Source organism: Callorhinus ursinus, unplaced genomic scaffold, assembly GCF_003265705.2.
Source record: "Callorhinus ursinus isolate GAN/ISIS: 27379988/994484 unplaced genomic scaffold, GSC_fseal_2.0 scaffold9, whole genome shotgun sequence".
Classification (NCBI taxonomy): domain Eukaryota; kingdom Metazoa; phylum Chordata; class Mammalia; order Carnivora; family Otariidae; genus Callorhinus; species Callorhinus ursinus.
In genome coordinates this window covers 36,478,930-36,492,374 of record NW_027397071.1, presented here as the reverse complement: position 1 = coordinate 36,492,374, position 13,445 = coordinate 36,478,930, and the positions used below count along the sequence as shown (strand labels likewise).

Genomic DNA, 13,445 nt, shown 5'->3' with positions numbered 1-13,445 from the left:
CACCAACTATTAGCCCAGCACAGTATAAAACAATAGTCATGGTTTGTGGTCTCCATGGACCCTAAACTTTCTTCTTATTCATTTATTTCTTCAGTTGGTATTTATCGAGTACCTGTTATATACCAAGTATGGAGTGTGGCACTGAGGATAAAGGAGTCCACAAGACAGACAAAGTCTTTTTCTTGATGGGGTTGATGGAGCTGTGGAATCTGCTGCTAAGACAGTTGAAGAATAGATCATGGTTATCTTTTTATTTTCAAAGGGACACTCATTTCATTAAAAATTCTCATTAGCTAATGAATTATTGTCCTAGAACTTAGAGAATGCTTCAGAAATTCTTTCTGAACTTCTCTAATAATAAAGGAACTTTGCCAGTTGGAAATTTCTCTTTGGAAAAACATAATATGTTTCAGAGCAGATGTTTACTGAAACACCTTCCTCTACAGTCCACTTTTGCTGTTGAAACAGTGTTGCCAACAGTCAAAATAGTCTTTCGTTTCTGAAAGAGGGTTGCTTCCATACTATGACTAATTTCCAACTAGGTCTGTTCTCTCTAACTCAAAGATGAGTTGCTAATAATTACTTTAGATATGACATGTTAGTTAAAAAGTTCTTGATTAGGATGAACATGTCTTCTGTGTCTATCATTGCCAATGTTTAAAACATAATCCATGTTTGTTAGCTTAACTATGGGTTTGAGGTAGATAATTACAGCTAGAAAGAACCAGAGTTTACAGTGCTGTTAAAAGCATAGTTCAAAGTAAAATGCCTCAGACTACTTTTATAACAAGGCAGGACATAAAAACAAACACATATATTCTCATACACATGTTATCTTGTAAGATCTAAAAAATTTGCCTATTGATTTTTTATTTTCATCAGTGTCAAAGAACAGAAATGATGGAATAAGGATAATAATTACAAGTGTGGATTAAAAAAAATAAATAAACGGGATCCAAAAGGACATCTGAAGACCAAAAGCGGGTACTAAAATGAAAATTATGCCCTTTATCGTGGAGTAGATATGAAGGAAAAAAAAAGATGCTGAGTTTTGTCTTATTGTCTGCATCACTTTATTAGTAAATTAAAAAAATCCTTCCCTTCCAGGACAGATAGGTATCCTTTGCCCTTGCGTCTTTTTGACAACTATGCTTCCGAAGGACACCTCAGCTGAGGGGTACTGGACCCAAATGACCTAACTGTCACATCTGTTGTTATGGGCACGAGAGATTTGGAGCAACATATTTAATAGCATACATTCCTGATTTTAACAAAAGATACTAGTGAAAGTGCATTAATAGAAATACTGGGTGAAAAAGTGCTAGAATCAGCTAGAAAGAACACCAGATATGGCAGAAAGAAATAAAAACTTAGTGAGTTAAAAATGAGACCTACTAATGCCAAGGAGACAAATACATGCATCCTCACTCACCATCTCCAGCTCTTCAAATCCTGACCCCATCACTTTTTAGTTCTATGACCTTGGGCAAATTACTTAACTTCTTTCTCCATGCTTCAGCTCCTTCATCTTGACATAGGGAAAATACTGCTTTCCTCAAAGAGTTGTTAACAGGATTAAATATGATAATAGTTGTTAAATATTAAAACAGTGTCTGGGGCCACCTGGATGGCTTAGTTGGTTAAGCGTTTGCCTTTGGCTCAGGTCATGATTTCGGGGTCCTGGGACTGAGCCCTGCATGGGGCTCCCTGCTCAGCAGGGAACCTGTTTCTCCCTCTCCCTTTCTCCCTGTTTGTGCTCTCTCTGTCTGTCAAATAAATAAATAAAATCTCTAAAAGATAAATAAAACAGCGTCTGGAACATAGTAAGTACTCATAAGTGTTTGTTATTATTTTTGGTTTATCATCTTGTTCATAAATACACAATTATTGGTCTCATTACTGGGAATGGTTTAGTAAAAGATCAGAAGCTCTGAAGCCAGGTAGACAAGTTTAAATCCTGCCTCTGCCACTTACCAGCAGTGGGAACTTGGGCAAGTTCATGTCTCTGTGATTTTTGTTTTCTTATCTGCAGTATCAGAAAAATAGTAACTATCCCTGGGAATTTTGTGGGGATGAAATAGTTAAAGTATATAAATTGCCAACAGGACTTTTCCCTTCCCTTTCTTTCCTTTCTTGAAGACATGTTAGGGCAAAGGAATTCCATTGTTCCTATGGGGCCTAAGTCACCCTATTGGACTGGTCTGGTCTTCCTGACTCTCCCCTGTGGCTGGAGCGGTCACACACTGACAGGAACAGTCAATGGCCAGTTGTAGGTAGGCCAGAGCTTTTCTAGAGTTAAATCAAACTCACTGACTAATCAGTGTTAGCTGTTGAGTCTAACAACTTATTATGTAGGAGGTGCAGGGATGGCAGAAGCCCTTTAGCCCAGATGAGGACCTCTTAGACAGAGAAGTCTCTGTTGTAGCATTTTGAAGATATCCCCGCACCCCCTGCCCTTTCTAAGTCCTCAAAACCCTTTTGGGATCTGGCCAGGTAGGAATCTCTGCATCTGTGCTTCTGCCCTTTACCCTCCACAATGATTCTCAAGTTTGACCAGAGATTAGGGATCCTTCCCTAAACAGTAAAATAAATGTTTGATTTATCACCTTAAGAAAATTAAAAATTTTAAACTAACTTTAATTGTAGCAGATTCCTTTAATCTTAAGTACATAGGCACTCGGACAGGTTAGAGATGAATGGTCTCAGAGTCGGAGGCAGTCTTGAAACACGCATCCACATAAGCTTTCATTTACTCCTCTTGTTTTTCACTGTAAATCCTTGACTTCTTGAATTTGGGGCTGCGCAGCCTGCTTTCTGCTTAACTCTCCAAAATTCTGCACTTGAAACTACCTGTTTCTTCTTGTCTTTCTCATCTCAACTGTGGGAGTCTTTTCCCAATTATCCTGTCAAAAGTAGAGGAGAAAGATTTGAAGAAGTTAAAGACATAAGGCACATACAATATAATCGAAGGACTATTATGTGGACATTTTCTCATTATATATTTTACACATGGTACTGATCTAGTGTCTATCAGTGCCAGTGGAATGGTGGCAAATGTGAGGGGAGTATAGAATGAGAGAGTTTATGAGATATAGAGAGATTAGGGAAGGCTTCTTGGAGAAGATGGGATTGGAAAGGGTGGAGGATTTAGACAGGTCCTTCCTGGTGAGGGAAGGACAGGGAAAATGGTGTGTTGTGGCATTTATGAAATATTTGACAAATACAATGAACAAATTGAAATAAGATAAGTGAATAAGTAAATTGTGTCTGGAGGACCAGTTAGGAGCCCATAATAGAATGGTCTGGTTTTTAAGTGATAAAACAGCAAACTTGAGAGGGTTTGAGTGACATCATGTGAGTGGATCAGAGAGCATGTACAGGGCTCCTGCCCCGGGTTTGATATCTGAGGCTCCAGAATTCGATATATATACCGCAAAGCTAATCCATTAAGACAGAGTCACAGATATGGGACTGTGTGCATATCTATGTCTAAATATTTATACACCCATACATATAAGTCTGAATAATTTGGAAATAAGCAGGGAAATGTGATGGTTATCTTGTTCCACATATTCACTAGGAGTACATCTAATAAGTAAGAAGCTTATTTCTTGTAATGCAGTGGGAGTTAGGACCTATTCAAAGGAGAAACTAGCTGAGATAATCCTGGAGGCACAGATAGGAGTCGTTTGTCTGGATTTTAAGCAATGATTGTTTCACTGCGCTCTGTCCTTGTTTAACTATATAGAGAGCGTAAATTTTATTTCTGACCAGTGCATTTATTTTATTTATTTATTTATTTATTTATTTATTTTTTAAAAAGATTTTATTTATTTATTTGACACAGAGAGAGAGACAGCAAGAGAGGGAACACAAGCAGGGGGAGTGCTGAGCAGGGAGCCCGATGCGGGGCTCCATCCCAGGACCCTGGGATCATGACCTGAGCCGAAGGCAGATGCTTAACGACTAAGGCACCCAGGCGCCCACTGCATTTTTTTTTTAAAGGAAGATCAAGAAACTAGTGTATAAGAGGGGGACAGCCAGGCATTTGCAAGCCATGTTGTATGAGGAGCAGTAGAAGAAATGGAGAAATAGATAGAAGTTAATGTTATTTTTTAACGTATGTGAAAAGGTGATAGCACTTATTCCATGCTGCTCTGGAGACAAATACTAGAATATGTAAATTTCAACTCATGATGATAGAGAATGTTCTACAACTCACAGTTTATTTTTTTAAATTATTTTTAGAGAGAGCGTGCACAAGCGTGGAGGTAGGGGCAGAGGAGAGGGGAGAATCTTAAGCAGGCTCCACGCTCAGCGCGGAGTCTGACTCGGGGCTCGATCTCATGACCCTGAGATCATGACCCTGAGATCGTGACCGGAGCTGAAATCAAGAGTTGGGTGCTTAACTGATGGGGGCCATCCAGGTGCCCCAACAACCCGCACAGTTTAAATGGAAGGGATTCTCCTATGAGTCGTGCTGAGTCTTTTCCACCAGATACTTAAAGACACCTGCAAGGAATTTCTGCTTTATAAAGAGGATTGGACTGGATGAAGGAAACTTTCCTGCTTTCTCAAAGATTTTGTGATTCTGTCTTCTCATGTGAGGCGATATAGAGTTCTGTGTGTTTATAAGTGAAGCATATTCTGTCTCCCTTTGTTCTTGGAATCTGTTCAGTTACATTCCTGCTTTACTTTCTGAAGTATGAAATTGTACCTTGATGGTAGTGATCACATGAACACATAATTTTTTACTCTATATCATCTCTAGCTTTGCACTAAGAAATTTGAACAGAATTCCCTGGATCCCTCTGACTAGGAGACATCAATCCTAAATCTTGTTTAGTTGCCCCTGTCTTGTCATCCTTGGCCTATTTTAGGGGCAAGGTCTGTGTATCTGTGTTAATCTGAAGGGAGAAAGAGGAAGGCTTCTTCAGGCATTTTTATGATGGGAACAAGGCCTCAATTCTGCACTGTTTTCTCCTTCCATCCCAACACAGCCTCAGGGTGGGTGGGGATGTTAGCAGGAGAACTGGCAGGAACAGGGCCAGGAAATGCCCTTTTCTTGATGCTGAAACAGATTCTACGGTGTCCTTCCCTAGGTGTGGTTGCTGTGAGGTCTCTGTTCCTTCAGGCAAGTGCTTCCCATAGTGTCTCCCACTCCTCAGAAGGCTTTCTCTACTCTCTCTCTGGGTGACGTTTGGTAAGAAAATTGAGCAAGTACACTGCGGGGCTGTAGGCAGTCTAGTGGAGTCATTAGAAGAACAGGCCCTGGACAGGCTCTGATGCTTCCCATGGACTGGTCCCTTATCTTGCTGAACCATACTTTTCTTATCTGTAAGATGCAGATAATGCAAATGTCACAGGGTTGTTAGGAAGATTATTTGACCTATACATAAAAAAGAGGCTTCCTAGCACAGGGAAATACTCAGCTCTAGTTTCTATTGTTAGTATTCATGGCTATGTCTCTCACTCCTATGTGGCACATTCTGGTTTACAAGAGACTTTCTACCTTTCCCATGATTCAGGATCCCATAACTGCCAGAATGACCAGTTCTTCTGGACTCGTGCTGGCCTGTGTTTTCATAGTGGTCAGTTAACCTATGAGGGGTCTGCCGTTTGTCATAAGGATGTTCTCTTAACTGTATAGTTTGTTTTCATTCAGTTAGGAATAACTTATTTTTATTGTAACTTAGTACATTCTCTATTTGGTCTCTAGCGTATATCTTTTGATTGTACTTATAAAGAAGGGATCGCATGTGACATAACATATATACATTTTATTTATTTTACATTTTGTTATATTTGGTATTCTGGGATAAATGGCTATATTTTATTCCTTTAAAAAGTGTGAGAAAAAGAAGTTAAAACATTATTTTGTAAGTACTAGTAGCTGAGGACCATATGGACAGTTATTCCTAGGAATTCTCGCATAAATCTTTCCACCCAACAGACTTAAAAAAAAAAATGCAGGCCTGGGAGAAGAGACTGGAATAGCAAATGAAAATGCATGGATTCTACAAATGAACTTTCTTGATTTTGATGAACTTTTTGATTTTTTAGGTATATTTTTTCTTCTCTATGTACTGTTTAGTTTAAAATTTTCCCCATTATTCATTTTATACATCATTTCTTCACCTGGTCTGAAGGAGCAAATATGCACATAAAGTATGATGGTTGTTTGTCCCATTCCAAAGGGGGTGGTATCTAAACAGCATGCCCTGTTTTCTCATTTCTTTGCAACTTTGACAGTCTTTCAGCAGAGGCAGGAATGTGCTGTCAGCTGGGTCATTGGTTTATCTTCTATCGATACATACATCCAGTAGGAAATAAAAAGTTGCTCTGTACAAGTGTTTCTATTTTGCAGCACCGATCTATACTTTAGGGATGGGCAACATTATGCAGCTATTCTACGCTGGGGTATAAGAAATACCATATGCTCTTGTCCTCCCCCCATTGTGGTATTTTTGTCTTACTAATCTCTAAATCATCTACCATGCTCAAAATACTATTTTAAAAAAATTCTTAATGAGTAGTCAGTAAATGGGAAATGACTGAAATATTGTTACCTTTTATATTTAATGGAGTAGACACTTATAACAATTTAAGTATGGAAAAAAATCATAGTTGTAAAGAAGTATCCTCTCAGAGCCTCTATATTTCAATTTTTTACAGTTTTTTTTAAATCTATATTTCTGGATTTGCGTAAGAGTAATTTTTTCCCCCGAAATTTCTTGCAGTCACTATTGCAGAGATAAAATATTCTATTTCACGAATGCTATATGGTTAAATCAGCATAAATATATTTAACTCTAAAAGTCAACTGTTTAGTTGAGATGGATTCAGTAATTTACGTAAGGTTCCTTTTCCAAAACTGCCATTGCAATTCAATTAAAAAGAAATTTCTCAGGGCGCCTGGATGGCTCAATTGGTGAAGCGTCTGCCTTTTGCTCAGGTCATGATCTCAGGGCCCTCGGAACGAGCCCCGTGTCAGGATCCCTGATCAGCGGGGAGTCTGCTTCTTCTGCCTCTGCCTCCCCTCCACCCCCACTCATGCTCTCTCTCTCAAATGAATAAATAAAATCCTAAAAAAGAAATGAAATTTCTCATTTGCAAATACTCATAGGTGCTGTGGTATTTAAAAATCCATCATTTGTACCTAGTTCTTTAATCACCAGTCATCTAAATAACACAGAAGTTCAACTTCTGAAACACGGAGATGGAATGGAACGGTCCCTTGGCAAAGCTTCCAGATGGGACTTTTTCACCATCCAATAAGGCTGGAGTGTAACTGCATATTCACAACTAACCCCTATCTTTGTGGTTATTTAAGTGTCAGACTCAAAGATCAGTGTTTGGATGATAATATTATAAGGGATAGTAACTTGCAAATCAGTGGATTGTACTTCTGTGTACCCTATCATTCCCCAAAGTCACCGTCTCTGAACTAGTGTTCTGTGTTGACAGAAAAGAGAAAAGGAATAGTCTGCTTCTTAGAATAAGGGAACTACATGTGAAAACATCCACTTCAGTGACTAGATGAGAACCGTGTGTAATTATTAGAGACATTGTTCATGTGCAAATGGATGTTGATAAAATTCTAGAAAATGGTTTGGTGTCTAAGAAGTTGGACATTCCACCAGAAATAGTTTTGATTATGTATTTATTTAAATTTCCTTAAAAAACTAGTGCCAAGGAAAATTCAGACAAACTACAGCAGAATCACTATAAATTCAAACTTAGTCAAGTCTGAATAATTGAAGTTTTGATACACTAAAAAAATTGCAAAAACTTAAAATTTTCAGTAACCGCACCTGAGATCACAGGTCAGTAAATAGCCCTGCCTATGGCACCTTTTACGTGCCTGTGTTATGCTACAACATTTAACGGTTTGTGTTCTTGCTGGGCTCTCCTCGTAGGGACTTCATTCATTTAATTCATTCAACAAATATTAATTGCCCTACTGTATACCAGGTGCTGGGGATACAACAGAGAACCAATCAGAGAAAAATATATGTTTTCAAGAAGATTCTATTTTAATGGGAGAGACAGAAATAAAAACTAGATAAATAAGCAACATATATCATATGTTAGATGGGATTTCTCTAAATATTCACCTCTGCATCACTCGTATCTAGCACAATACCTGGATATAGTAAACACTCAAAAGCTACTGACTGCTAGATTGATTTATGAGATAAAATTGACCTATAACATCATATTACTTTCAGATGTACAACATAATGATTTGATATTTGTGTATATTGCAAAATGATCACCACAATAAGTCTAGTCACGTCACCACAAATTTCCCTCACTTGTGGCAAGTACCAATCTGTTCTCTGTACCTGGGAGTTTAGCTTGTTGTTGTTTGTCTGTTTTAGATTCCACATATGAGTGAGATCTAGATTAATTTACTTTTATGATTACTCAGAGGAACAAAAGCATAATTTTTAAAATTACCTTTGCTTTTAAATGTGAACAGCCACTGGAGTCCTGAAGTGGCCCACAGATGCACATAGACTTGCGGTAGAGGCTTATAGAACTTGCAGAAGAAAACTGTTATCTATGAGTAAAGTAGCCTGGCAGATTTGTTAATTTTGGTGGCCTTAACAATGGGTATAATTGTATTGCATGGCCCAAATGAATGGATATTTTATGTCACGATCTACCCGTATCAGATGCTCTGAATTCATTCTAAAAGCCTCTTATCTATAGTTTATCTGTACTTTAATTTATTTACATAAATAAACTTTAGTTTTTTTTATGGAAACATACACATGTGTGTTGGCTTTGAACTTAACTATTCCCCAAAGTAAGAAAAAGTCAGTTACTTGTATCAGTGTTTGTCCTCTCTTGGGTCGTTCTATTTGTGCACATTTGACTTGCCATATAAGTTGTCATTTTTGTAGTTCTAATGTCAGTTTGAACTCAAAGGATCCAGATGTCTACATCAATGTTCCTGCTACTGTTCATTTCTTTTTGTCAGTATTTTGCAAAATAACATCACTTTGTGGAATGTGAAATGGATATCTTGCAGCTTAGCTAGTTAAGTTAAACAACTAAAGGACTGAGAAAATATCTGTATAATGGATTTTGTTATTTTGCTTGTTTTGCAGGTGACAATGGCCAACATTGGAATAAATGGAGATCATTCTCTGGAGACCTGTGAAACAACACTTTTCGCTCTCCGAATGGCAACATGGAATCAAATCTTAGATCCCTGGGTGTACATTCTGCTGCGGAAGGCGGTCCTTAAGAACCTCTACAAACTGGCCAGACGCTGCTGTGGCGTGCATGTCATCAGCTTGCATGTGTGGGAGCTTAGCTCCATTAAAAATTCCTTAAAGGTTGCTGCTATTTCTGAGTCCCCAGTTGCAGAGAAAATAAGTCAGCAAACACCTGGTTTAATAGGACAGTAAGGCAGTGTAGATCTAGGGCAACATTCAGGCGAGTTTTGTCAATATTTCAGTTAATTGGATAGAGATAGAAGGCCTAACTAGAAAATTCAGACCTCAGCAGTTAGTTTGGGGGGTACTTTTGTCAGATTTGGCTGTTGAAATTTGTTAAATTCACTGTACAATTGCATCTTTTCACTTGTTTTTGTCAACTGGAGGTAAACATGATGCGATGATGCCATGGGAGTCAAAATGAAAAAAAAATTTGGCTTATTTGTGTTATTCATGCTTTTGGAATGAGTGACTCTGTTGAAGCCTAAAGCATTTGCATGTTCTATTTGTCAAAGAGCATCTTACTATTGACTTGCACAGTGAAATAGCTGTTTGGGTGTCGTTGCTCTGCAGCTGTTCTTGATAAACGAGGCTCATGAAGTGGAGCACGCTCACTGTTGGGTCTGGTCTGTTATACCCCTCATTATGTAGCTTCAATCAATGTATGTATGGTCATGTCTCATGGGACTCATGGTGGCTTTTTATAGTGACCTCCATGACACCAGGTGTGGCTATCAGGTTGCCTGACCTCGTGAGCCTCCTTAGAATGAGCCTCTCCTTGTCATTTTGACAAATATGACTCCTTGCATGTATTATTGTGAAGATAAATTGTTGCTTGAAGGTTTTTTTGTGTGTCATAGATTTACCCAGTTTTCACATAATCTCCTTTTCCTCTGAAAGTTTTAGTGCACAGTAAATAATTTTTTGAGAAACAGTCTCCATCTCAGCACATATCTGGGTGATTTGCCTTATAGCAGTTCCTGTGAAGCTCTGCTGCAGATAATGCAAACAAACAGAATTTAAAACCCCATGATAGGTACAAAGCATATTGGCAAAGAAGCTCTACTTTGAACTGTCATTTCTGTATTAGAGAACAAAAGAAACACAATCTATATATAATATTCAAAGACTATCTGCAGCTAGCGTGTTTGTGCTTTCTACACACACACACACACACACACACACACACGTACACAACATATCGAAAATTTCTGTTGAAAGCTAGTTCATTAAATCTGTAAGATGGCATCTTCTAGAGCCTATGTTACCTATGTCAAGGGGAAAATTGGCAGTTAGTCAGGCACTTGGTGATCATTATTATGGGTAGCCAAGAGATCAGGGGATAATGATCTCTCTTCAAATTTCCCAGTAATACTTCAGACTTCTTTGCTTCTTTGTATAATTCAACCCCCCAAATTTTAGTGATCTTTGAAAATGTCCTGGGACTAGCAGAACATAGGGTAGGGAGTTCTGCTTCACACTAAGGAAATGTATTTCTGTAAAAGATTTATTGCTTTCATTACATGTGGTCCACTTAAAAAAATTAACCTTCTCTGTGAGACTGATTTCACATTCTCCAGGAAATCTATGTGTTTCAGCTAGACTTAAATTATTATATTCACAAATTTTTGCTTTTGACTGGTAATATACATTGGAAGTTGTTGTCAACTTTTGTGACTTTTGGTAAATTCTTATGAACAAATGAAAAGAAATTAAGCAAATAACCTCATTGAAGATTTAAAGGAAACCACTTTTTTCCAGTGAATTTAAAGAGGGGAAATACACACACACACAGGGGCACATGATATTCTTAATTTAAGACCGGTAAATGATGAATCACACAAAGTTAGGTTATTCTCATGTATAGAATACATAGTAGTTGCTCATAAAACACTTGCAAAATTGAGTTACAGACAAGAGTTTTTTTGATGCAAAATGGGCATGGACTTGCAAAGTTTTTGTGCATTTTTACTTAAAATGACAACTACATATTGGTTATTTTGATATATATGTGTGTGTCTATGTATATTTAAATATCCAGTGTATATACTTAAAAAAAAAAGCCATTGCAATTTCTGATTGCTGTTACATTACAGGAATGTTCTCATGTGTTTCAAGAGCACTTAAAGCCTAGAACATTGAGATGGCTTAGAGGAGACATTTATTTCCCACAGCTCCTTAAGAGAGTGTTGGTGTCCTGGGAGCTGAGGCACAAGGAACCACAGCTTCATCCTTCCTTCTCATGCTAGATAGGATGCTGTGGCAAACATTTCCATGTATTGTGACCCGGGAGAGGCGTGCAGAGAAACTCTCATTCAGGGCTCCCGGGCTCTTCTCTTCAAGGCTTCTAAGTAAATGGCATCATGGTTGTTCTATTGCCATGATGTCACCCTGGCCACATGTATCTATAGTGAGGAGATACTGTGACCTTACCATATGTGGGAATGCATGGGCATGTAAGGTGTTAGGGAATGACAGGGCAGTCATTCTCTGCATATCCTGGAAGGATTCTCTTTATTATCTGAGCACAGGCTTAGGGCAACTAAGTTGGTTTATAATGAGGTTAAACCCAAGAAGTAGACACCAAAAATTGAAAAAAAAAAAGGAGTAAAAGAATATGCATTTACATTGTGTTAGGCCTTTTGTCCAAGGAAAATGAAATAAAGTGAACACAATATGCATATATCTCACTTCAGAATTTTATTTCTGTTATTATATATATTTCAGTGTAGTTCAGCATCTTATTGTGTGTTGAATAATAGACTGTAACATCCATCAACCACTTTCATAGAAATGTTCAAAGTGAAAATACACTTGTTCCGATTACTAGAAATAAATAGTACAAATAGTGTTCACCAGGTTAACCAATTTTGAAATTTTAAGCTCTGTTTTAAAATTTATAATTAAACTGTCAGAGCAACTGAATTGCCCTTCTCATTGGGTAAAGTAGTATCAACACCACTTCACTTACTATTTGATCATATTACTTCTGGGAGAATTTATTATTCTGGGCACATGACTTGCAAATGCCAGGCTTTTTCTTTTGTTAGTGAATTTAAAAACTGAGACAAAAAAAAGCCAACAGCATATGGGTTTTTATGATTATGAATACAAAGACAGATAATGCTGACTCATAATTAGTTGTAGGTGCATCCCAGTGTATCACACTTTTTACTGAGGCTTTAACTAAGTGACAGAAATATTCTACATTTTTTTCTAAAGGCTGAAAGTTCCTTTTAATTATTTGTATTGCTGAAGTGCAAAATACCTAAAAGTTAACTCATACACACCACACACGCACGCACACAGATTTATCTGTCTTATGCAATAAATGGTCTTGTTTGCTCATTTTCAGTCTTTAAAAGAAAGACCCACTTTAGCTTTGTGTCTAATCTGAATTTAGATCCCAGATAAGAGCACTTGCTAAACACATAGATGAACTTTGTGTGAAACTTGCCGCCAGCTTCGCCTGTATCACATCATTGCTCCAAATTAATAAACGAAGGTCAGAATATGAAAGATGAGAATGTCCATTTTCTTACTTCTTCATCTGGGTGTCAAATATTTCACCACACGGCAAATAATGTTGGACTTCAACTTGTTACTGAGGTATTTTAACAGTAGATACAATGTGTTATGTGAATAAATATATTTTGTGTTCTTCATACTTGCTGGACTGTATGAGATTAAACAGTGATATGTATATTTTGTGACTTGTATCAGTGTACGACTCATGTAATTTTAGTGTTTTGACTAGTTTAAAACTTCAAACAAATGATTTACAATAAACTTGGACTAGTGTTTATCAAGAGTGGCTATTTTTTGGAAGGTCATATGAAGCTTGGAACTCTTGAACCTAAACTTCCATTTTCATCTATTTGGTGGGAAGATCGCCGCCTGTTCCAACCAGCAGTTCAAACTCCCAGTCCAAACCCTCCCACCGCCTGAGCCCTCCTCATCCGAGCTGATCATCCTTTTGCTTATGGGAGCCCCCTCTTCGACAGACCCCGCTTCTTAAATGGAACCTTCACCTAGTCAACCCTCTCCCCACCCTAACCCTCTCACTGCTTGAACCCCCTCTTCCGAGGCCGGCACCAAAAGAGCCCCCTGCCCATGCAGACAACAAGGATGACTGAATCCCCAGCCACTCGTCCTCTCTCCAAAAAAAATAAAATAAATAAATAAATAAATAAATAAATAAATAAATAAATAAAA

At 37.9% G+C, this 13,445-nt stretch overlaps 1 protein-coding gene across 2 annotated transcripts in view; it reads left to right on the top strand.

Moving 5' to 3' along the window:
• The window catches only part of PTGFR (prostaglandin F receptor), a 44,729-nt gene extending 31,706 nt beyond the window's left edge, over positions 1-13,023 (top strand). For both annotated transcript variants that reach the window (XM_025872031.2, XM_073896449.1), the window contains exon 3: positions 9,120-13,023. In XM_025872031.2, the coding sequence (XP_025727816.1) occupies positions 9,120-9,422 (303 nt within the window). In that variant the 3' untranslated portion in view covers positions 9,423-13,023. The remainder of the gene's footprint in view (positions 1-9,119) is intronic.
• Positions 13,024-13,445: the final 422 nt, after the last annotated feature.